The following is a 23,057-nucleotide window of genomic DNA, read 5'->3' on the forward strand; positions in this document are numbered from 1 at the left end:
TGGAAGGTGTCCTAAAGCTTGGAGCTGCTGGCTGCAAACATCACAGTAGTATTTCCAACACAGAAGACATCCTCTGTTGGAGCTCATCAAGGTCAGCTGAAGGCTTCATCTCGCAGAACAGCTGCACGCTTTGTTGCATTGTTTCTTCACTTGCCCTTTTTGGCAGATGTAATGGTATCAATCTACACGATACAGAGCAAACTAAAATTCAGGAATGTTAGGCTCTTTTGGAAGCTTTCTCAGCTTCCTGATGGATTGGACTGCCAAAAAACATACTCAGTGTGTAAACAAGTGTGTTACAGCCAAGTGAATGCATTAACACCCTGCTACTCACTCTGTATACAGAATAGCCAGACATTACAGTTGAAGTCCAAGTCTCTTACAGCTTGGTAATCTGGAAGGATGTGTGTGAGCCACGTTGGTTACAGTCTTCTGCTTGTAAGGAAGAGCATCACAGGGCAGGGGGCTGCGAGGTGATTGCACAGGTTAAGGGTGCTTGTCCTGCTGTAAGGGTGGCACTCTTGGTGGTGGGAGCTTTGAAGTCACACGGTTTCCACTGTTCCATTATTTTAAGTAGGAACAACTTTGAAGTTGCCCCCCAAAAGAGACTCTGGCTTTTGTGTTAACCTCTTAATCAGAAGGGGGTCAGTGTGAAGAACACCCAGCACTAACAGACACCGCCGTCTCATTATTCACCTTTTTTCTTTTAAAACACATATTTCATGGCTATTGTTAATGCACATTTTTCACAGAGTAATTTTCCAAACCTTAGCCTGTAACACATCCCAATGACAAATGCTCTTGCTTTGGACTGTACCTTCAGCTGCAATGTCACATCAGACATTTTCTCAATGCCTGCTCCAGACAGGCCATCCAGTTTTATGATAGCTCTGTCTCGGTGATCACTATTGAACCTTAAGAATCTCCAGGCTTTTCAAGTTTAATTGAATAAAATTCTTTGCAATATAAATTCTTCATGAATGCTATATAAATCAGCTCCAGGATGGATTTATAGTATTTTCTTTTTTTTTTTTTTTTCCAACTGGGGGGAAGAAATCTCACTACTGTTTTGGGACCAAAGCTAGCATTGTTTTGAGTGCAGGGAGGAATAAATTTAGCTACCACGCTCTTAGACGATGTAGAGATTAAATTTATTAGGGTTCACTCAGCTTCCAGCTCTCTCTTTGTACCCTAACAGGTCTGTGCAATTGTTTCTGCACGGCTGAAGCTGAGGGATGCTGGTGTGTGGGGTGCCTCTGTTCTCCAGATAAGCAGGCACAGGGCTCAAATTCAGAAACTGGGAGAACTCAGGCTGAGAGCAATCCCAGCCACGTGGGCAGCTACAGCTCAGCAAAGCTGAGCTCCACAGAGACCACACTTTGCTTCTGGTGAGTTTTCAGCCTGCAGTGTTTGCCCAGTGCTTCAGCACCAGGTTGTACAGCACCTGCCTGTAGCAAAGGGGCTGCTGGCCGTTATGCTGCATACAGGAGCTTTTGCACCAGCTTCTAGTGTGGCCCAGCTGGCAGCTGATAGCACTCAGGACAGCAGGCAGGAATGCCTCAGAGCCTAGCAAGAGAAGGCACAGGTGAGCAAAGAATCATTGCAATTAAATACAGGCTTTAAAACTAGTAAAGTGTTAGTGCTGGGCTTGCTTTTTCAAAGTCCTTCAATCCCACCCAGCAAACGTGGCCATGCAACCTAGGGATTCCAGTGCCTGCACCTCATTAATATAGTGGGAGAAAGGCAGATGCTGTGTCCGTGCTGACCGTCTGCAGAGCCCAGACACATTCCTGCCTAGCAGGGTTCCTTATTTATGAGTACGTTGGAACTGCCAGCAGAGACATATGTTGCTAAGGGTCGTTTATTCTTGTTTGTAAAATGTATGGCTGCTCCTAGCTTACATACTGTCAAAACTGGAAGAACTGGCCCCAAAATCTCTTGCTGCATGATTGGATCAGACGCCTGTACATCTGTTAACGCTGTAGGAGCTGTAAAATGAAATAAGTTTCACTATAACTCAAACACCTCTATTACCACCACAATGTGCAAGCAGCAGAGCCGGCTGCTGCTCTTGCAGAAATGACACAAACATACATTTTGCCAAGTTGTATGTAAATTTATACAAGGCAGCATTCCCTCTGCTAACACAGAGAAGGAAGGGCTGGTGCATGCGTGTGCCCCCACCGAGGGATGCACTGGGGCTGCATCCACGGGGGGGAGTCTTGGGGTGTACACAGCCACACTGCACTGCTTCTGTCAAGCTGGAGATGTAAAAGGGACACCTCTGCCATTGGGTCAAGTCCTCTGCTCCTGAAAAGTCATCTGGAATGAGTCAGAACTAAGCTGTAAGGAATGCTTCATCTCATGCTGCTCAGTGCTGCAGGGAGCCAATACAGCCCATCCACCTGAACACACAGCCAGACCCTGCCCAGAGCACAGCACTATCAGATGGAGGAGCTACCAGGCTGCAGTGCAACTCATGGACTTGGGATGCAAGAAGCAGCAAGAAAAGCTGTCTGCTCCCCAAATATGCCCCTGCTTGAGAGGGGGACTCCAGCACTATCCCAGGTCAAGCAATCCAGCTTGGCTCCATACCCCATGTGCACAGTCCCAGCACCTCACTGTGCACAGAACCAGCCCCGACAAGCTCATGCTCACTTCTCGGTGCCGTAGAAGCAGGCATTTTGCAGGCCTGCCTGGCTGTTGCCAGCTTTCTGCCTCCACAGCATCTGCTGTGAGATTTCTTTTTGCCGTTTCTGATGGTGCCATATGCCTCAGTGTCAAAACAATGGTGCTTGCACACTGACTGGGAGCCCTGGGCCATGCTCCCACTGAGCCCTCGCCCCAGCTGAGCCCCAGAGCCCACGGGGCTGCCCCAAGCACTGCGGGGAAGCAGGACCAGCAGCCATGGCTCTGTGTGATATGAAGGGCCCCACAAGCACCTGCTTACACTGAGGACAACAAAACCCCCTTAAGGGCTGTCACAGCACCCTGCAAGACTGCATAGCATTTCTCCAAACATAGTCTAGAAATCCTGCTCCAAGGAACCCTGCCAGGTCCCTTCCAGGCTCAGAGCTGGTCACAGCCACATAGGCAGTGCCCAGGGAGCCTGGCTCAGAGCACGTCTGCCAGGAACCAGCCTGAAAAAAGGGATCCCCAAGCACCCAGCAGCCTCCATGCCCACTCCACAGCCTGCTGGCAGAGGAGCTGCTCCAAAGCTCTGCTCCCACTCTGCTGTGCACTCCACACGTTACACCCTGTGGTTTCCCTACCCCTGGGGAAAGGAAGAAGAGCCATCCAATCATCATACCAGGTTTATTTTTTCCTCTTTCCTTTGCATTGCTTATACAAGAGATGTACCAAGGTCTCCACAGCAGCAAGTCTTCTATAGAAAAAATAGTCATTAATCTCCCGTGGCAAAGCCATCCCTGTCCTACAAAGGACACCTGCACAGAACACAGCAGTGTGGGCAGGGAATGGTTCTCAGCCTTCTGCTCGGCTGAAATCGTATTAAAGACTCTCAGTTGTACAGGAGTCAGCTACTCAAAAGAAATATTGTTGCTGCACACACGGTCACCAGGGTGCTTACTACACAATCACGTTTTATCTGCTAGCTACAAAATTGGATGTACTGTCTGGTAGTGCAATATTTCCAGGCTGGGAGGGACCTGGCTAAGATCACAATGAGATCTTTTCTAGGAATTGTACTCCTGAGGAACAAAGGGAAAAAAGAGGAGCGAAGATTTTACTTCATCGTGTTCAAAGCCTTTCACACAACCATCACTGCCTTCCTTGAGAATCCTAGAGAAAGGGATCTGGTGTTACCCTTTAATTAGGGATGGTACAACTCAGAGCCTAAGCCTCTCAGCCACACAGTTAACAGCCTAACACTGAAATGCTCTTTAAGGAAAGAAACAGAAACAACGTAAGAACAACCCCAAACAACTTTTGCCATCATCTTTATCTTCTTTGGACTTAGTCCAGCATCTTGAATTCTCGGAATGCAGACATTTGTGTCCTCGCTAACATTTCCAATCAGTCCTGCTTTCTATTACTGAGATGATTAAGAAAAAGGACTCAACGCTGCTTTCCAGATGCGTTTCCAGGCACCTCCATTTTCCATTTTCTCTGAAAATCAGTTAATGCCATATAGAAAGAGAAAGATAAAGCAAAGGGCATTTCTGTACTCTGGGTTGAATGTTGCCATTATTTTCTGGTCTGACATGCAGCACACAGTGGTTAGGGTGGTTAAGAGGGCCTTCCAGAGAGCCCAGGAACCTCTCTCTGTGTTTTGCTGAGCACACCGAGGAGAGGAAGGTGAAGCTGCAGAGACATGACAGATGAGGCTCTGCATATCAGTAGAAACTCCAGAAAGGCTCCACGCCTTCCCAACACACACACACACACACACACACACACACACACCCTTTCTTTCACAAACAAAACCTGAAAAAGCTGCCTGTTACAGGCAAACATCAGCTTGTAAAAATAAGGCCAGAAAGAGGCAAAGCAACTAAAACAAAGACTTTGGCAACAAAGCAAATGTGGCTGTTACACAGAGGCCAAGTCTGGGTTCACAACAACACATCTCCCTAACAAAAGAGACTGCAGACAAAGTGAAACTTCCATCCAAAGTAGTGAAACTTTGCCAGCAGAGGTTTTCAGAGGGCTTTGGGCAGCCTGACACATTCCCCTTCCAGAAAGCACAGGGGGCACCCGTCCCACTGCAACTCTGCTGGGGAGCAAGGGCTACCCAAGCCATGTGCCAGCTTCCAGCTAAATAAAATTAAACCTTTTCTGCTCCCAAACAAATTCCAACAACCCCTTTTGTCCAAATCACAGCTCTAGCAAGAGCTTGGCAGAGGCACAGCTGGCTCAGCACCCTGACCCCCATGCCTGCTGCTTGAGCTCTTAACCTACAGTGCTCCAAAGCCTTCCTGAGAATGGCAGGGTCCATCTGCTTGCATTTAACCTGCTGCTTCTCGAGTCTGGGCTAGTGGTTCATTCTCTGAGACAAATGCAAGGGCCTTACATGGAGTAAGGGCATCAGAAAGCCCTCACGCATTACCTGACCTGAGTAACGAGTGCCTGTTTGCAGCACATCCAGCACTGCAGCTTTGTGCTTGTCTCCTTGTGGGCTCGGTCCCATTTCTGCCTTTGTGCAGCGTTTCACTGATCGGCTTCCACCCAGTAAGAAACCAGACCATCTCCTGGGAAAGGAAAAAGAAATATTCCTGCAGAGGCAGCCGCCTGCTGAGGGTATGACGGTCACTAATCTGACTGGCACTTTTAAGTGTTCCTTTTATGCTCCCCCGGGGTTTGCTTTTAAAGATGATTTACGTGGGTGTCAAGTGAAGAGTATTGGATCAGGCCCATCGCCTCCTTCATCCTGGAGGAGTGCCCAAAAAGAGCCAGCCCTGTCTAGCCCCGAAGCTCTTCCCTGTAAACCTCTACGATCAGCTGCATCTCTCCAGCCCTCGAGCGAGCAGTCAGCTCCCACGGAGCCGATGCGCTCTGTGTGCGAAGGCCTCCACCTCCAGCAGCAGTCAGCAGCCCTCAGAGCCCCTGTCGTGGAGTCCAGCTCACGGCAACTAGGATAACTCGAAGCCAGTGTTCATGCTGATGGCGTAGCGCAGCTTCTCCCGCAGAATGCTCTTCTTGCTGTAGTTGGGAAGCTTGAGGAGGTTGAAACACGTGGAGGAGGTTGGGAGACGCCCTCCTGGCTCTTTCTTGCGGATGGTGAAGAAGCCCCGCAGCACACTGCCCAGCGTGTCACCGGTGTCCTGAACAGGGCAGAAATGCTGAGCTCGTTTTGCATATATAAGAAGCAAGGAGGTGCTAACAGAGCTGGGAATAGGGAGAACCAGATCCTAAAACCCTGTCCCCCTCTGCTGCTAGCAATGAGCTGCTTTTAACTCCGAGTGCCATTACACAAGAGGGGGCACCGTGGAACAGGATCAGAAGCATGAGGAGGTCATGTGCGAGGAGAAAGCACAACTTTGCAAATAAGCATGAAGAGCCCAGCTGCTGCTGAGTTGGGAAGGAGGGAGGTACAGCCATATGCATTCTGTTAGTGGAAGGCCGTTTTCACCTTCATTTGTAGAATACACATCTTTATAGTTTAATTTCCTGGTTGGATACAGATGAGGAGGCCGGGCAGGGAAAGAGGCCTGCCAGAAGCGTGGCAAAGAATGCGTGAAACACGAGCCAGCAGGCTGCCTACCTGGTCATCAGAGACTTCCACACAACGGATGGAAAATGGAGGCTTGAGGTAGGCAAAGCCCAGAAGTGGAGGCCTAGAGCAGCTGGTAACAAACTGAAAAAGTGATGGACAGTGAAAGACAGCAGCAGTGAGAGCAGCCTGGCTGTAACAGACACGTGGCTGATGCAGTCACAGCAAACAGCTGCTTAGACTGGCATCTGAGCACCCCACCATACAATACTGATGAGCTTTGTGCTCAGCTCTTCTAGCCTTTGAGAACTGCCATCCATGCAGCACTATTCATGTTAACAAAAGAGCATTTATAGAACTCTGCTTCCAGAGCACCCCCACCAGGGGAGCAGGGTGTCAATTTTAAGGCACTCAGCATTCTGATATTCCTTCTATTAGGGCAGAAAACAGGTAACAGGAGGAGAACAGCGCCGACTCAACTACCCTGAATTCCAGGTTGGGCTGAAGAGACTGCACTTACCTTCAGAAACATGGCTCTCTCCTCAGGGCTGAAGTCATTGGCTAGGATGTCCCACAACCAGATAATGACCCGATGACTCCCATGGAAGCCTCCATAGTACACTGTGTGTTTTCTGGGGAGAAAAAGGTTGTGACAGGTTTGCATCCCACTGCAGCAGCAGGGTCACAGATGCCAGCACACAAGTGCTGGAAGGATCAGTACTGCTACCATGAGTCAGGCTTCACTGCTCTAGCAAACGCTGTCAGCACACAGCCCCACAAATGCTTCCTGGGTGCTTGAGCAGAGGAAAGGACAGAAATTCTGCTCTCGGGAACCACTGCATGCCAGTGGAGAAAAGGACCTTTTGCATTCATTAATACTTTGTCCAGATTAGCTTTAAGGAACTTAGTTTTCATTCCATTTCTTTCCATCTGCTCGTAATTCCCATTAGGACAAACAGTTAGCTGGGAACGGGTCAGTCTCCTGCAAGCCTCCAAAGGACCACACAGTAACACAGCTCGATTTGCTGACTCGGTTGGTCACTTACTTTAAGTCCTCGAGGTCAATCTCAGCATTGTCACCAGAGATCAGTCGCTGCAGCTCTGGTGCAGAGAACATACGAATCCACTCAGGCTTAATGATCGACCTGAATCCGCTGATGAGCGCTGCTGTCTGACTCTTGATCTGTGTGTGCATCCGGAAGTGAGCCATCAGATGGATGTAGCTGATCCTGTGTGCGAGAGGGAAGGTGGCAGCCAAAGAGCCAGAGCAGCGAGAGATCCACCTCAGACTATGAAATATTTTGCTATGATGAAAATACAGGCCTTTTTTTTCAGTACCTTAAGACTAACAGATCATGCTCTGCAGAGCCCTCACTGCACTGGGATTAACACACTAAGAACACTGAGGAGATTTTTTACCTTCAGCTCAGCAGTGCAGAAGAAGAGGAGCGCTGTTTATTAAAAGGAGGCACCAGACTTCCTCTGCTTACCACCAGCCAAAACAAGAGAGCTTGCTGCTCATCAGCTCCAAGGCACATTCACGTTGTCTGTGTTTTCAGCAAGGTAACCTCACTGTCATTGAGAGAAAGAACTTTCTCCTGGATTGCTTCCATTTTATAATACAGCTCCCTCCCAGCTACCAATTTGTGTGTTCATCTGCACAAAAGCTTCAAAGTTTCTGCTGTAAGAGAGCACAGCATCACACAGGACTTTCAACTTCCTCCCTGAGCTGACTCCTGACAAGCCACAGAAAGATCCTTTCAGATGCAAACTCCTCAGTAAGAGCTCAGAGGAAAAAACTGTGGGCACATCCAATTGCAAAGCACACTAACAAAGATGAATCTTCAGGTAGGATCCAGCTTTCATTTACCATTAAAGAGAACAAACCCCAGATTACCAGCTCTAACACACATCTGCATACCAGGTATTTTACCTTGCATTTATGATCACTGAAGGGTATAGCTAAGGAAAAAAAAAATAGGAAGGGAACAGAAAGGTGGGTTTGGTTTTCAGGCTCTGGAGTTGACATTTATGATAACTATCTAAAAGCTGGTTATCTGTGAAAATAGCTACAGGGCTCTGTGTCTCCTCTGATTTCCTGTGTCTAAAGTACGACTGTCGACTGCATTTGAATTCACCACTGTCTCTTCTGAAGAACAGTGCTTTATACAACTGCCACATGTTATCATTTTGAGAAGATCTGTCTGCTCCAAGGTGTCTTTGAGCATCTGTGCCCTCTGTGTTCACGACTGTGTGCCTGAATTGCTTTGAATCCATCTGTCTGCATCTATCACCATCATTAAATCCTGCAGAATCTCACAGACTGTGTGCCTTTGACCTCAGAAACACTGTTGCAAGAAGTAAATTGTCAATTTCTATTTTGCAAATCGAATTTAATACAATTTCTGCCGATGAACTGTAACCAGTAAATTCTATTAAGATATTTATGGGCTCCTTCTACTCTAATCTATCTCAATTCATTCCAGATGCAAGCCCAAGGAACTAGAATAAAGTATTTTGCAGTGGTGACCTTAAAAATCTAATTGCTGTACTTACTTATTTTCATTGGTAACGGGAATGGTCTTCCCTCCAGGAACAAGTTCATGGCAAACAAGCTGAGGGAAGAAATGATTGTATTGCTAATTACTGCCTGGAACCACAATGGAAAGAAATGTCACGCTAAGCTGTTGCCTCCCCATAAAACATTTATTTTTACAATAAAACAGTAGGATTTAAAATTTAAGTAATAATCCCACTTCTGCCTCAAACCAGTTTCGCTTAACTGTTAACATAGCAACTGAACAGTAGGGAACTCCCCAGCTCTCCCACCAGCAGCGCCAGCACAGCTCTGAGGAAGGCCTCATCTCCTCTGCTCCATCACTGCTGAACCACATGCAAATCAATTCAGAGAGCCCTGGGGGGCTGTCACCATCCCACAGTCCAGACACTGGACAGCCTCAGAGCCTTCACAAAGCTTGGTCTAACAGCCCAACCCAGAGCTATCTGCTCCACAGGTCTTACCTGGGGCTGCTGAGCGACAGAGCTCCCTGGAGTTCACTGTCCTTCCAGATGGGCACTCACAACATGGAGCAGAGCACACTAGGAAAGCGAGATGGCAAGGAAGGACCTCCATCCTGCCTGGTGCTCAAATGCCCCTGATTGGCACTCCATGACTTACTGCTCTCTGAGCTAGCTTAGCTCTAGTAGTGCTCTTCTCATTGAATTCACAGACAGCAAAGGCAACTTATTCTTACCTACCCATGTCTTCCAGCTATGAACCCACAGCATCACTACTACAGCACCAGTGGCTGAGAAGAACTTCACAGGATCCAGTGCACAAGTGCAACCACATATCAAACCTTCACATGGAGGTCTACAGACTTTTCTTTTCAAGGCCAAGTGCCTTACTGTCAAACTTCAAGTTTCCATCACAGAAACTGTTACATTAAAAAGATTTCCTCGCTACTCACACAGATTCTTTTTTAAGAGAAAACCCATTGTATAGGAAAAACACAAACTGTTTTTCAACTAAAAAGTAAAAATCTTCGCACTAGAAAAAATTAAGGGCCAGAGGGCAAACTTTTTCAATAAAAAAAGCTATTCTCTGCCCACAGATAAATATTGAATGAAGCCACAGAATCCTACAGCTGAGTTCAGACAAGCTCTGAATTGGAGCCAACCTTTGAGCACAGCCATTTTTTTTGAGAAAGGAAGAGCTGAGCTGTGTCCTACCTGCAGTCAAACAAGGCCATTTATCAGTCAACCTCCTCAAAATCCTTGGTTAGATGAGGCCAAATAAAGCATCCATATTACATATCCAGAATCACAGAGCGAAAAGCGCTCAGTGAAGCACAGGTTTGGGCAGAAAGCTCATTAGAGAGAATGGATGCCTTCTGCTGGCCACACAGCCTGCAGGTGAGTCTCTCTGCCCTATGGACACTGAGAAAAGATAGGATACTTCTGCTCAGGAGTCAAACCTAGTTCTGCTGCTAACTGCTCGCATTCACAATCTGCCAATTCCATCATCAGAAGCTTTTCAACAGCAGTGGGCAGTGATCAGTCCTCAGGATTGCTTTCAACACTTCAGAAGCTCTTCCTGGTAACAGCAACCAGAAGTGAGGGAGATGGTCCCACAGGGAGCAACTAGGATCTAACAAAGAGGGGCTGCCTGAGCCAGGACCCTGAACTCAGAATATCAGTACCCAGAACTCTGCTAATCAACAGCTGGCACAGGAGCTGAGATAAGGTCCAAAAGTCATTGACTAAAAGCCTACCTGACCCATCACATCTTCGTCGTAGGACAGCGTTAAGCCCAAGTCACTGATATCACCATCGTAACGCTACGGGAACAGAGAAAGGCAAAGGAGTTGGTGTTAAGCAGCAGGAACAGCAGCTCCTCATTTCTGTATCACTCTCTCATTAAGTGAACCCCAGAAGGCACCAGGCACAGAAGCATAATGCATACATGACTTGCTCAAAGTTATGGAGAGACTGTACAAGAGCTGGGGCTAAACCTCTGGAAATGGAGATCAATAATTCCTAGTTTACACCTTCAGACTCCTTTTTATCCCTGCTTGCCTTGGTAAAAAAACAGGACAGCTGTATGTTATATTGCTTCAGAACCAGCAAGTATCTCCACTGCTCTATTACTTTTGGGATGTTTTTCAAATATCCTAAAGGCATTTGCAAGTCTAGCAGCAGCCAGTGATAAGGGAGTTGAACAGCAGAAGTAGTAATGCTCAAACCTTAATTGAAGTGAGATTTTTATAGAACTCAGAGTCCAAGGAGGGAAGTTCATCTACAGAGCTGTAGAAGACACTGTGGTGGTGTCCAAGGAGCTGACTCAAGAAGAAGGAAGCAAATGGTACATCCACAACTATTCCCTGCAGACAATAAATACATGCAGAGGTCACGCTGCGTGCTGACTATGTGTGATGTCTTTGGTTTAGCACTGTGCTAACAATAAACATATCCTAGCACAGCACTTTTGGCTTACCTCATATACAGCCTTTCCAAGCATCTTCCCCACAAACTCAAAGAGCTGCAGGTAGTTCTCATGAATATAGGATGTTGGGGATGGATACAGCCTCTCATCACCACTGGTTGTCTGCACACAGAGATAACAGCCCAGTGAGCCAGCCTGCTTCTGCCTGCAGCTGGTCATCACAGTCAGCATCTGCAGCCCCACACTGTACCTTGAACAAGTTGAGTGCAGGGTCAAACACTTTCTTTATTATCTCTTCCAGAAACTCTTTGAAGACACCATCCTGATCAATACCAGCCTCATCGACACCCAGATCATTCACAAACTTCACTCTGATCACTCCCTTCATGGCGTTCTGGGAAAGCTGCCGTAGCTGTTCATATCCATCCTAAACAGACCAGAAAGCCCCAAGACAAACGTGTGGGAAGACATGTGAAACATGCAGACACAGGAGATAGAGATACACCACAAAAATCTCCATGTTTATCATTGAGTTTTGGTGTCCAAAAAGACTGGCATTTTTCCTAGTCAAAACTCCAAGCCTTAGTCTGAACTGAATTAAGATCCAGCAAGTTTCTGTGTCGTCAACTCATAAAGAAAAGGCAGGCAGAATTGCATGGGGAGTCCCACAGGGTCTCCCTGAGAGAAGATAAACATATTCACAGCCCCTTTTGTCAGGCCAAATTACTGCCTTGTTAGTTGCAAGGCGTATCACTCACCTCCAACATTCGTGAGCGGCGGATAGTGATGTGTGTGACATGAGGTGATGCAGAGCTGGTTTCAACCAACCCAAGCTTCTCCTTCTCCTTTGTAACCATGTTTCGGAAAAGCAGCACCCTCTTAGAAAGAAAATAAAGATAAGCCTTCATCCACAGGGATCCTACTCAGCCTCCAATGCAGCAGGGCTTTCAGATGTTCCTAATATATGGTAGGATCTGGCTCTTTGTTGTCCATTCCCAGGTAGACCCAATGCTGCTACGTCACTAACTCACTACAAACAGGAAGATCTGCCTCCTCATTCCCCATGGAGGCAGATAAAGACCTTAATTTAATTAATATTTCATTCACAAGCTCCACTTGACAAAATGCCCAGGACACACGTCCCTTCTGTCCAAGGCCACCATCTTCTCAGCCTCCACCCTTTCCCCCATCCCACTCACATTCTTGTGGGGAATGACATGTGGGATGTACTGCAGGAGCAGCTGAGCTCGTTTCTTGTCCTTGTCCAGCTCCTGGAAGAGCACGCTGGGTTTGAGGTCCCTTACAAGAAAAGGAACAGACTTAGAGATCCCAGGGAAGTGCCCAGGTGTGGTAAACAGCTGGGGGTAGAACAAAGAGGAAGCCTGTAATGATTTCAAATGTGACTGAAGTACTCAGGCATACACATCTAGGAAGGCTAGAGGTATGCAGGCTGTTAGGTACTCAGCCACTTTTCAAAGCACCAGCTTCCACAAGTGGCAGCTAATCACTAAGAGAAGCAGAGTATTTAAGCCACAGAGAAAGGGCATTCTTAAATGCAATCAATTCAGGAAGTATTTCTGACTCAGTCTCAGGTGCAACATGACATGCACCCAATGCAAAGGAAAGGATCCCAAACCAAACTCCCAAAGGGAAGCTGACACCCTGGGGCAAGCACACAGCTGCACAAGACCCCTTCTGTGAGCTGGGACACTTACTTCCGTAGCCAGTGGTCCTCAGGAGCAAAACGCCTGCGGCAGTCCCTTTCATACAAGACCATGAGCCAGCCATGGACAGAGTGGAAGAGCTCCAGCGTCTCCCCCCTGGCGTTCTCTGAACAAAAGGAAGAAAGCAGCAATGGCCAGGCTACCTAAGTAACAGGAGTGTCCAAAGGCAACACGTTGATCATCTCCCCCTCACTAGCAGGAGAGTATTTCTTCTCACCTCCGCTGCATTCAGAGGAAAGTAAGATTTTTGTGCCTCCCAAAAGACTTCTTTGATCAAATTATATCCACATGCAGATTGACACTACGTATTTTCAGAAACTCTAGCAAGATGACAAAAGCCAATATGCCCATCATGCCTGGTAAACAAATTCTCTTTTCTAATAGATGAGTGCATTGTATTTGGTGCCAAGCATGACAGTAGCATCCGCACACCAAAACACTGGGAGATGTCCTTGAGCCACATAACGTCATGCTTCTGTGCAGAGTAATTAGCAGAAGCTTCCAATTCCAAAATTAATGCTGCATATTGTTCTATTAGCATCTTCAACTTGAGCTACTGAAAGCACTTACCCACAATTCCATCCCAGATCATCTTAAACACAAAAGAATTCAGAAAAGATGAGATGGTAACAAGCTCTTCCAGCTTGAATGAAATCTGCTCTTCATAGACTTCTATGTCATCAAGAATCCTATCAGAGAAAACAAATGCAAATGTACAAGTGTTGATTTAATTCCCTTTTGAAATTTTCATAAAGGCACATTATCCTTTAGCAGCAGCTTATTTCTGTGATGACTGACACCCATGAGAATCTGAAGGCACAAACAACTAATCCTCGTTTATTGATTTTGATTGACATCTGACTGTAACATTAGACAGCAGGAAAGGTCTGAGATGCAAGCACAGGCAGTATTCCACAGCGAAAAGGAACTGTGGGCTAGTCCCAGAGAGCTTTTTCCATCATCAAAACAGTCTCTACTGACTGGCAAGGGCAGTTTTCCACACTTTTTCCCCCACTCTTTGTGCTGCACAAGCCAATGAGCAAGACAGCAACAGAGCTGCAAACAGAAGCACGTAAGCTGCCAAGCTTTCTTGCAGCAGCACTGTATCACCATCCTTCAAAGATATCTACACCAAGATTGATGCAATTGCTGCCCATAAGCTGTAGGAGGAACATTTCTCCCCCCCCTTGCTTTTTCCATAGTCTTTTGCTGTCCCTTCAGCCAGCTGTACACTCCTGAAGCAGCAAAAGGCTGATGGGGGAAGTCCTTCTGAACATAATCCTTCCTCAGGATTACATTCAAGAAGCCTCCTGCTTTACACTACCTTGTTATCTTTATGCAAAGACAGCAATACCTTAATTATTCCTCTTGAAACCTAAGGAACACGAGAGTTTTACATTACAGATACAGAGAGCTCCCTTTGCTTGCTACCTACGTGATAAGGTGGCGGGAGCAGTCGCAGAAGAGCATCAACATGGCCAGCAGCCTCTTGGATTCTTCTGTGTCATTATTCAGGCATTCCAAGAAGAGCTTCAACCCGCCCTGAGGTCCCAGCTCACAGATAAAAGCCCATAATTTGGGCAACAGATCATCCAGGTAAGTGAGGCCTAGCAATGAAAAAATATAAAGTGCACTCGGTAAAGCTTTTCCTGCCTGCTTATTCAGGCAGGCTCAAAGAGGAAAACAGAGCTTGGTGCTGATAGACCCTTTTGCAAAGTAATCCTTTACTTGAAGGGAACACAGGCATCACACTGGGCTCCAAAGCCCACCTGCATTAGGAGACACCAGGAAAGCAGAAAGACTCTCTTAACAAGGTATGAGCTGCTCACATCTCTGCAACCCTTTCCCACTCTGGACTCACTCCTCTGCCATAGGCACTAGACCAAAGGAGCATTTACCTGATCTCCAGATGGATGAAGGGGAAGGCAATTTGTTCCTGAAAATGTATGAAAACATTCAATGTTTCCACCACAAAGATTAATACTGTGAGGCTTAAGACTGACTTAGTTTTAAATTTGATATGGAGCAAGCAAAGTTTCATTACAGGAAAACGTGCCTCAGTTTGTATTCTGGAGAGCTAATGCTTGTTAAAGAACATTATTGATCAGGTGTACGATTCAGGATGGAGCAAGCCTTCCATCCAACCAGCCACTAAACTGTTGGTAGCTGTATTACTGACAACAAGTCAACAGAACTTAATAGGAAAATGCTGTTTTTTCCTCCATTTTTTACATGATTTGAAAAGCACAGATGTGCCCTGACCTGTGAGTATCTGCAGGCGTATCTGGGTGAGCGTTGTGAGCGTGGTCTGGTACAGGACACAGATACTGCACACCTTCTGCACTTCAGCAGAGTCCACTCGCTTGCCCCCAACAGGCTTCAGGATGTTGCGCACGGATGCAGACTTCTGAAAAGCTCTCTTGAAAAGATCTGGTGATGGAAGAACATGAAACAGTGGCTCAGGACATAGGAGTTACTCCAAACCATTTCTTATCCTTAGCAGTTTTGTAACCCTGCAATGGAGGGTTTTAGCAAACTGGGTCACCAATGGACAGTAGGTTTGGGGGGATTTTTCTTACAGCGTGTTGTACAGCTGCTAATAATGCAGAAGAACGTTTCAGTGGGGCATTACCCTTGAGTCTGAAACCTTACCAAATCTGCAGGAACTAATGAGCCACAGAATCTAGAGCTATGGCTAGCAGCTGGAAAATTGCTAGGTTACAGCTGTCTTATTCTCAATACTCTTCTGCAGGATCACCATGCAACACAAGCCTCCAGGCCAGCTTCACCTTGTTTTTCACCTGGGAAGGTGGCCTCCCCCATCTTGCCTTGGGAAGCACTAAGCAATGCAGTAAGCACTTTAGCTACTTGCAAAACAATGAGAAAAAACTGCTAAAATAAGCACATATTTTCACAGCATCAAAGTAAGAGACTTGCCCCAGGTCACAGAGCACTGCGAGCAGGAATTACAAATAACAGAGATCACATCCCCACCTAAGCAGCAGCAGCTGCTGCAAGTAATTACTCAAAGCTTTTAGCTAAGTGGAAAAGCCCAACTCCTGTGAGACTGGGAGACAGAAACACACACACAAATGTAGACACAAAAGCAACCCTGCAGAACTGACTCTTCATAGGGAGGCTGTTCTGAGGGGAAACTGGCTGTGTTGGCAGCTGAGCTATTTCCTGATTCTCTAGCAATTTCTTGCTGAGCACATCACTGAAGAGGATGCGGATCATATGGACTCCCCAGAGATGCTGCAGTTGCTTTGTCAGCAGAGGCATGGACTCATTCAATCTAAAAGAAAAGTCGGAGAGACATCTTAGAAGGCAGGCTGGAATAAAACACCATTGATATGCTGATACATTTAGCTTGCAGTCAAAATGGAGCACGCACCCACACTGCAGTTGGTCCTCACTGGGGGGGAAAGGAAAAGAAAAGAACAAAATATTTGAGAGAACAAAAGATACCTAAGTCCTAAATCAAGTGTGCCAGCACAGCCACTGTTACCAGTCTGACAATACTAATTGAACTTCCTCATGTAATAGTTTGTATATGAATGGAGCAGTTTAAGTTGTGCAGATATATCCTGAAATGTCTGATAAATTATTCTGAGTAGAATTACAGTGCTTATCTCAAAGCTCAAAACACTCTGCAGCTTAAAAAAAAAAAACCCAACACATTGTGGTAATAACAAAATACATGGAGAAGCTTAATCATCTGTCACCATCAAGTCCTCCTCTCTTACCCATAATCCACAGTCTGTGAAAACCAGCCCAGAACAGGATGCCAGTGGGTCAGATTGGATTTCTTTTGTGAAACATACTTCTGGCAGTAGGAGAGCATGTGAATGAGCACTCCCACAAAATGAGCTGTCTCCTCCTCAAGCACTTTATCATTCAAGGAGCCCAAGTACACAAGATTACCTGGCAGAACAACCAGTAAAGCAAGGCTTAGAAGAGGAACAGATACTGCAGGACAGAGGTGACAGACGAAAGAGACAAAATGAACACACAACTATTTTCAAGACCATAAGAGGAGTACTGTGAGAAATGACTAGAGGCTACGCTGCAGGAAGCCATTTCCATCATGTCATGAAGGCAGGATGTCACTTTGGCACCCTCCTGCAGCCTTCTCATCTGTATCCTACCAAAACCTTCTACAAACTACTATAAGCTCCAGCTATGGGGATTCTTGAGTTCCAACTGTTCCTGAAACGGATAGTTAAATATTTCAGCAGCACATCTATTTAGGGAAATTAGATTCAGATCTGCTGCACTACAGGACTTTCTTGGAATCCAGGTGAAAAGTGGAGATGATACTTCACAATAATATTTCACACGTATACAAGATGACATGCAAACAAGATCAGGACTCTGACCCTTCCTCCATTTGTAAGGGCCTCCTAATATCCTTAATGTTAAATCACACTTGCAATATTCTAAAATAATTTTCAATTATCACTTAGAAACTACCTAAGGATAAAAATGGTGAGCTTGAGGCAGCTCTGATCTGCGGAGAATGAAGATTTGGCTCAAGACTCTCTTCAAAGCACAAAATGAAGTCTTACAAGCGCTTACCCAACAAGCAAAGAGTGTGACTTCCTTCCAGGCACACGCAGACATCTCGACACTGCGCTTCACGGCTCAGGAATGTGATGAATTTGCGGAAAAGATCATGAGATTCCATCACTGCCAGGCGCTGAAATACAAAATCTAACTCTGAGTGAGGCTGGCCATAACCATACAGAGCAACCATCCCTTATCTGCCACCAGTAATCTGGATTTTCTTTCTAGATCAGCAAGTTAAAACTGTTGGAGAGTAAGAAATTAAAAGCCTGGCAGTTGAATAGGACGCATTGCAGTTGAAGGCAGATATTCAGTTGTCTGTCTGCAAGGGCACAGAATGCCCATCTCACACAAAACTGGCTTGCACCAAGAGGAGCCAACACGAAATCAGATTAAGTGGACAGCCTGCTAGTTACATCACAGAACCTCTGCCATGCAACAGACTGATTTCTGTTTAGTCCCCTCCCACAGTTACAGAAATGGAAGATTAGAAACATACAAAGTGTGTAGTACACAGATCTTCACTTGTATTTCATTTATTCGAGGGCAGTTCAGTCCAACACCTCACTGGTGTTACTGACTTCTGTGGTATTTAGAAACCCTGAGCACCTGGAGGGTGGAAGGATCAAGCACTTCCAGAACACAGATGAAATAGGGAGAGAAATGCCAGTATTGTTTTAAAAGCTGATAAAGCAGAACGACAAGTGCTGCTGTGTGACATTCAGTGCATAGTTGGTACTATTATCTCACTCACCTCAGGTGTTAGAGTAGCAAGGTGAGTCATTATAGCAGGAACAGACATGACATGGATCAGAAAGGACCTCAGCAGATTGTCTGAAAACTGTGCAGCAACAACAGGGCTACGGAGAAAAATACTTCAGTGCAAGAAACTCGATGGAGCAAAGTAAGAAGCAGCCTTTCTAACTGAGTCACTCAGGGCTGGCTGCTGATTCTACTCTCATCAAGAAACACAATTGGAAAAAGAAAATTCACTTATTTCTGTTACCCCAGCAAGTTCACAAAATTGATCATGACACAATAGAATGTAAGTCAAACAGTCCCCAGCATGAGGTATTTTTTGCACAGCACATCCACACCACCCAGAGAGTTATAAATGTTATGCAGTATACCTCTCAAGTTTCCCATTTCCCTACTGCCATGATGACAGTAATTAAATAATGTTTTCCTTAGGCAGAAGTTAAGTAACATATCTAAGAGCATCCACTGCTTCTCCACTGAACATCACAAATTCATAAACCCAGCAGTGACAGCTGTAGAAGGGAACAGGGACAGATGAATCACTGAAGTCTTAAAGAATGCCTGTTACAAGCTGCAGACTGCTAAAGTGAAAAGACATGAGCTCTTCAGGGACAAGGTCAGAGCTGCAGCACGCTCTTCTTCAGGAGAACAGACTGAACCACCACCACAAAAACCTGCATTTGGTTCTTGTTTCAGGGGCAAACTTTGCTCCTACAAACTGAGGAACAGGTACACAGGCATCAGCAATTCATTGTGAAGAGTCACAACTACACTCATCCAGAGAGCTCCATTCCCCTCTGACACTTCAACAGAGAAACACATCCCATACTCTGATCTGGAGCTGCACTCAAGTCTAGGCTTACACTAACATTTACTGTTCACTTAATAGTACTTCAACCTGAAAAATGATGACAGTAACGTGAACTATTTGCCCAAAGCTGCTCTTTCATCAGGACAATACCCTCACAGGCACAAAGAGATGGAGAGGGAGAGACAGGACTTCCAAAGCTCTATGAAGAGACTTTTGGCTGTGTCTCACCCCAAGCAGCTCAGGCTGCCTTACCGCAATGCAAGAGAGAAGATGGCAGTTAAAGAGCCTTTGGACAGGGATGGTCTGGATCTTGCCAAGCCATTGGTTAGCAAAATCTGAAATGAAACAACCATTAAAGCCTGCAGAATTCAGAAAAAGATTGTAACTGTTCTTGAAAGACTGTGTTCACTTTCAAAGCAGAGCAAGAACACACAGAGACCTAGAAACCAGTTATTCCCAGTTGTTGGGCAGAACTAGAAGAGCTTTTGGTTTATGATGGCATATGGAGGAACTTGACTCAAATTAGATTGTCTTCTGTTCTTGCTTCTCCAGAACTCCACTCAGAACTCCAGAACTGTACTCAGAGGGTTCCCAGGCTTTTCAGAATTAACAGGCAAGGCTCATAGCTGCTTAGTAATATCATCCTCATTTTAAAAGATAATTAAAATGACATCAGTTCCTTTCCCCAGTAGAACAGTAAGCAAACCAAATTCATACAGCAAGTCAGCAGCAAAGTTTGCAAAAAAAGCAGTCGAGAGCCCTTGCCCTTTATGAATAAACTCCCTCTACATCTCATTATGAGATGATTAAGTAGCATTTAGATTCAGCAGTGGAGACAAAAAGAACACCTCCTTTTGTATATCTGCTTGTGTCTTTGGTATCCTTACTGCTCCGGAGAAAAATACAACCACACAGAAATCAGCAGTGCTCACATCCAGCCTCTCCCCTACACACCATCACACAGAGATCATAAAAGCTTCTTCAGAACAAGGACTGCAGAACAAAACTGGGGCTTGCTTGCAGTAAATAGGAGACATAGTTGTACCAGCCTGAGACTGACCTGCAGCACGGAATAAAATCCCTTCTGATTTAGATGTCCCATGATGTTAGCACAGATGTGGTTCATGGCAGGCCGCAGGGTTTCACCTTCCAGGTTAAAACAGTGACATTATTAAAGCAATATCACAGCTGCACTGCTTATTCTCTTACAAGCTACAAAGTGATTTGTCAGCTTAAACTGTTCTTGCACCAATTGCTTTCCCCTATCTGAAAGGCAACCATTTTAGCAGTATTTTACATCAAATCTCAGTAAAACACTTAAGCTACAAGAGTCATCTTTCCTCACTATACTTATCTACCTTATCTAGGTATTCCTGCAAACACACAAAGTATGCATTCCTATATCCTCTCAATACTACTGGAGTGAGACACCCCCAGATCTGTGCCTTTACTGAACTGGATGCACCAACCTTTTCCCCGAAGGATTTTCCAGGTAGAAGTGTCTGTGAAAGTGACAAGCATTGTGAGGTGCAAATTGACCAGTCTAGAGTCCTGTAAGATGTCAGGCTGCAATAACAAACACCAACATAATAAACCCAATTAGCTCTGTGCTAAACTACAGCTTTGTTAGACACAGGCAAACGAAACAAAATATGAATTACCTTAAGCTGCTTGAGAAATTCACAGCAAAACCACAAAATATCTTTGATCTGTTTGATCCATAAGAGTGTGAGATCCTTGGAGAGTGCCAGTGACACATACCACACCTGAGGAAGGCAGGACACAAAAGGCAGCAGTGATCAGTATTTGATAGGCAAGATACATTACCAGGAAGATTTGTAACAAATGTTCTCCTCAGGGCCCCACTGAACCCAGCAGTGGAGCCAAGTTATTTCTCTTAGAAAACATTTGGTCAAAGCATTCCAGCCACCACAGAAAGGCACTGTAAAAACATCAGAGGAATTCGGAGGAACCGGTCCAAACATTCACCATGGTGTTCTCAGGAGCTTTTGAAAGCTAAATAACTTAAACAACACCAACCTAAATCTCCACACACAGCTCCCCTCTCCTCCCACCCAAAATCCTGCTGACCTTTGGTTCATTCTCAACATCCATGCTATTAAGAATACAACGGCACAGCTTTTCAAATCTCTGCAAAACAAAAGAGGTAACATTAGCTCTAACTAGTAAGGGCTATTCTGGAAAAGCACTAGGAACAGCTGGGCAGAGGGAGCTGCATATCAAAACAAACGTCATACACGCATTCCCCACTGACAGTACTGATGCCTCATTCTCTGAAAGCTCATCTACACATCATGCCAGAGCAATGCAGAAGATCTGCCTGTGTCAGGACAGATCTCTGTTGATTTGCCACAGTGGATGTGCCTGGAGAACTGATTGCAAGGCACTGCTCAATTACTGATGCTGGCAGGGTCAGCAGGAAAATCATCTGTTAACCCGTGCCCTGAGGACAGAACCACTACTGAAAAATTCAAGGGTTCTTCTATTTCAGACCTATGGGCAGACTCCTCCAAGAAGAGCAGAGATCACATTTCTGAAGCCAAAATATATTGCAGGTACCTACATGGTCACTAGATAATATATTAACATGTTGAATATATTTAGATAGCGTCACTGAAAGAAGAATATCAGAGAGAAACCTTACCTCTTTGTCCTCTTTATGATTAAATACAAACAGCAGCTTCCTAGCAATTCTGAAGACAGAAAGAGCACTTCTTTTACTTGCCCCAGGTTCAGCTGTCCCAAAGAAATCCTCCACTTCTCTCCTAGGAAAGAGAGGAATACAAGCAGTGGTTACAAACCCACCTCTCCAGATCAGAACAAGGCACAGAGAGCAGAACCCCACACACCTGATCTCCTTCTGCAGGTGACATCGGCAGAGGAACCTCCTGACCAGTGCCTGGATCTGCACAGCAGCACGCTCCCTCTCCTTCAGCTCACGTCGCTCCTCGCGGGCCTGCCGTGCTTTGTCCAGGAACTGGGCTTTGGAGGACTGGCTGGCACTGAACATCTTTATGACTGACCAAGAGGTGAACGTAATGGAACGATCCTTGCAGGGAGCACCTGAGGAAAGAGAAGCAAAGAGAAGAAAACACACAAAGGCGATTCAGATGTTAGGACTGCATGCATCTGACATTTAAATGGGGGAGGGAGGGTATTCAACAGCACAGAACCAATGAGGCAAAATGCAGCCTTTGCAAAGGCCAAGTTACCTGGCAATGAGTCTGCAATAGGAAAGCACGGATATCTACATGGACATCATCTGAGTGAACTCTGCACCCTAATGCAGGCATGCAGATTTTAAAAGCTAAGTAAACGAGTGAGCACCAATCAGTGCTCTGTAGTCACTGTGATCTGCTCCTCTCGCTCCAGCTCTCCTTTCCAGCTTGACGCATTCTCTGTAAACAAGAAAGTTAACGTAACTAAGAACAGACCTACAGATCACTATAAAAGGGATGAAGAAACCTCGGAAGGCAAATTCTTGCTGCCGAGCCTGACAAAACGGACAGAACCACCACCACCCCTGCCAGCACCCGAACCTGAGCTCATCTGAGGGAAGCCAAGCGCGTGGCACCCATTGCCCGCAGGCACGAGCCGCCCAGCGGCTCCAGCTCGCGCTGAGGGCGGCTGATGGGCGATATGCCCCACTTACCTCCCCCCGCACACCCCCAAGAACGCGGCGGAGGCGATGCGGCCCCGCGGACAGCGGCACCCGGAGCCCCGGGCCAACCCAGAGCAGGGAACGGCCTCACGCAGCCCGGACCGACCTCCCGAGACTCGGAGCCCGCCGCTGCCGAGCGGGGCCCCGGGCAGCCCGTTAGGCCGAGCCCGGCAGCCCCGTCCGTGCCGCGGCTCCGGCCGGCAACCTGCACCGCTCCTTTACTGTTCCGCTCGCTCCCTCCCTCCTTCCCACGCACCACTCCGGTTGTACCACGGTTCAGCGAGTCCAACCCGCTCCGTTCCCCGCCGCGCCGCCCGCTGGGGCCGCGCCGCTCTCCGGCCTCCTCTCCTCTCGCGGCCCGGCCCCGCCTGATAGAGCTGAGAGGGCGCATCGGAACG

At 46.4% G+C, this 23,057-nt stretch overlaps 1 protein-coding gene across 2 annotated transcripts; it reads right to left on the minus strand.

The window, feature by feature from the left end:
* Positions 1-727: 727 nt before the first annotated feature.
* Positions 728-23,011, minus strand: UBE3B (ubiquitin protein ligase E3B). Of its 2 annotated transcripts, none has more exons than XM_042829252.1 (28): positions 22,916-23,011; positions 22,211-22,396; positions 21,848-22,061; positions 21,643-21,763; positions 21,069-21,128; positions 20,639-20,743; positions 20,447-20,543; positions 20,038-20,123; positions 19,230-19,312; positions 18,162-18,267; positions 17,420-17,540; positions 16,588-16,765; positions 15,967-16,136; positions 15,104-15,271; positions 14,277-14,448; positions 13,412-13,530; positions 12,833-12,947; positions 12,317-12,416; positions 11,876-11,995; positions 11,368-11,544; positions 11,169-11,279; positions 10,918-11,055; positions 10,447-10,512; positions 8,729-8,787; positions 7,219-7,401; positions 6,693-6,804; positions 6,224-6,316; positions 728-5,783 (listed from the first exon to the last, which is right to left on the minus strand). In XM_042829252.1, exons 3-28 carry the CDS (start codon positions 22,006-22,008, stop codon positions 5,592-5,594), a joined length of 3,213 nt encoding a protein of 1,070 aa, XP_042685186.1. In that variant the 5' UTR covers positions 22,009-22,061; positions 22,211-22,396; positions 22,916-23,011; the 3' UTR covers positions 728-5,591. The 2 variants fall into 2 exon arrangements, with proteins under 2 accessions (XP_042685186.1, XP_042685185.1); XM_042829251.1 differs by lacking the exon at positions 22,916-23,011 and adding an exon at positions 22,651-22,759.
* Positions 23,012-23,057: the final 46 nt, after the last annotated feature.

This window comes from Centrocercus urophasianus, unplaced genomic scaffold, assembly GCF_019232065.1.
Source record: "Centrocercus urophasianus isolate 14NV4802_14NV808 unplaced genomic scaffold, USGS_Curo_1.0 seq_30, whole genome shotgun sequence".
Taxonomy (NCBI): Eukaryota; Metazoa; Chordata; class Aves; order Galliformes; family Phasianidae; genus Centrocercus; species Centrocercus urophasianus.

Coding starts and splice junctions, on each gene's coding strand:
- UBE3B (XM_042829252.1), bottom strand. CDS start 22,008: ATGTTCAGTGCCAGCCAGTCCTCCAAAGCCCAGTTCCTGGACAAAGCA. Junction 21,764..21,847: donor CACCTGCAGAAGGAGATCAG/GTGTGTGGGGTT, acceptor TCTCTTTCCTAG/GAGAGAAGTGGAGGATTTCT. Junction 5,784..6,223: donor TGGAAGTCTCTGATGACCAG/GTAGGCAGCCTG, acceptor TGCCCTGTTCAG/GACACCGGTGACACGCTGGG.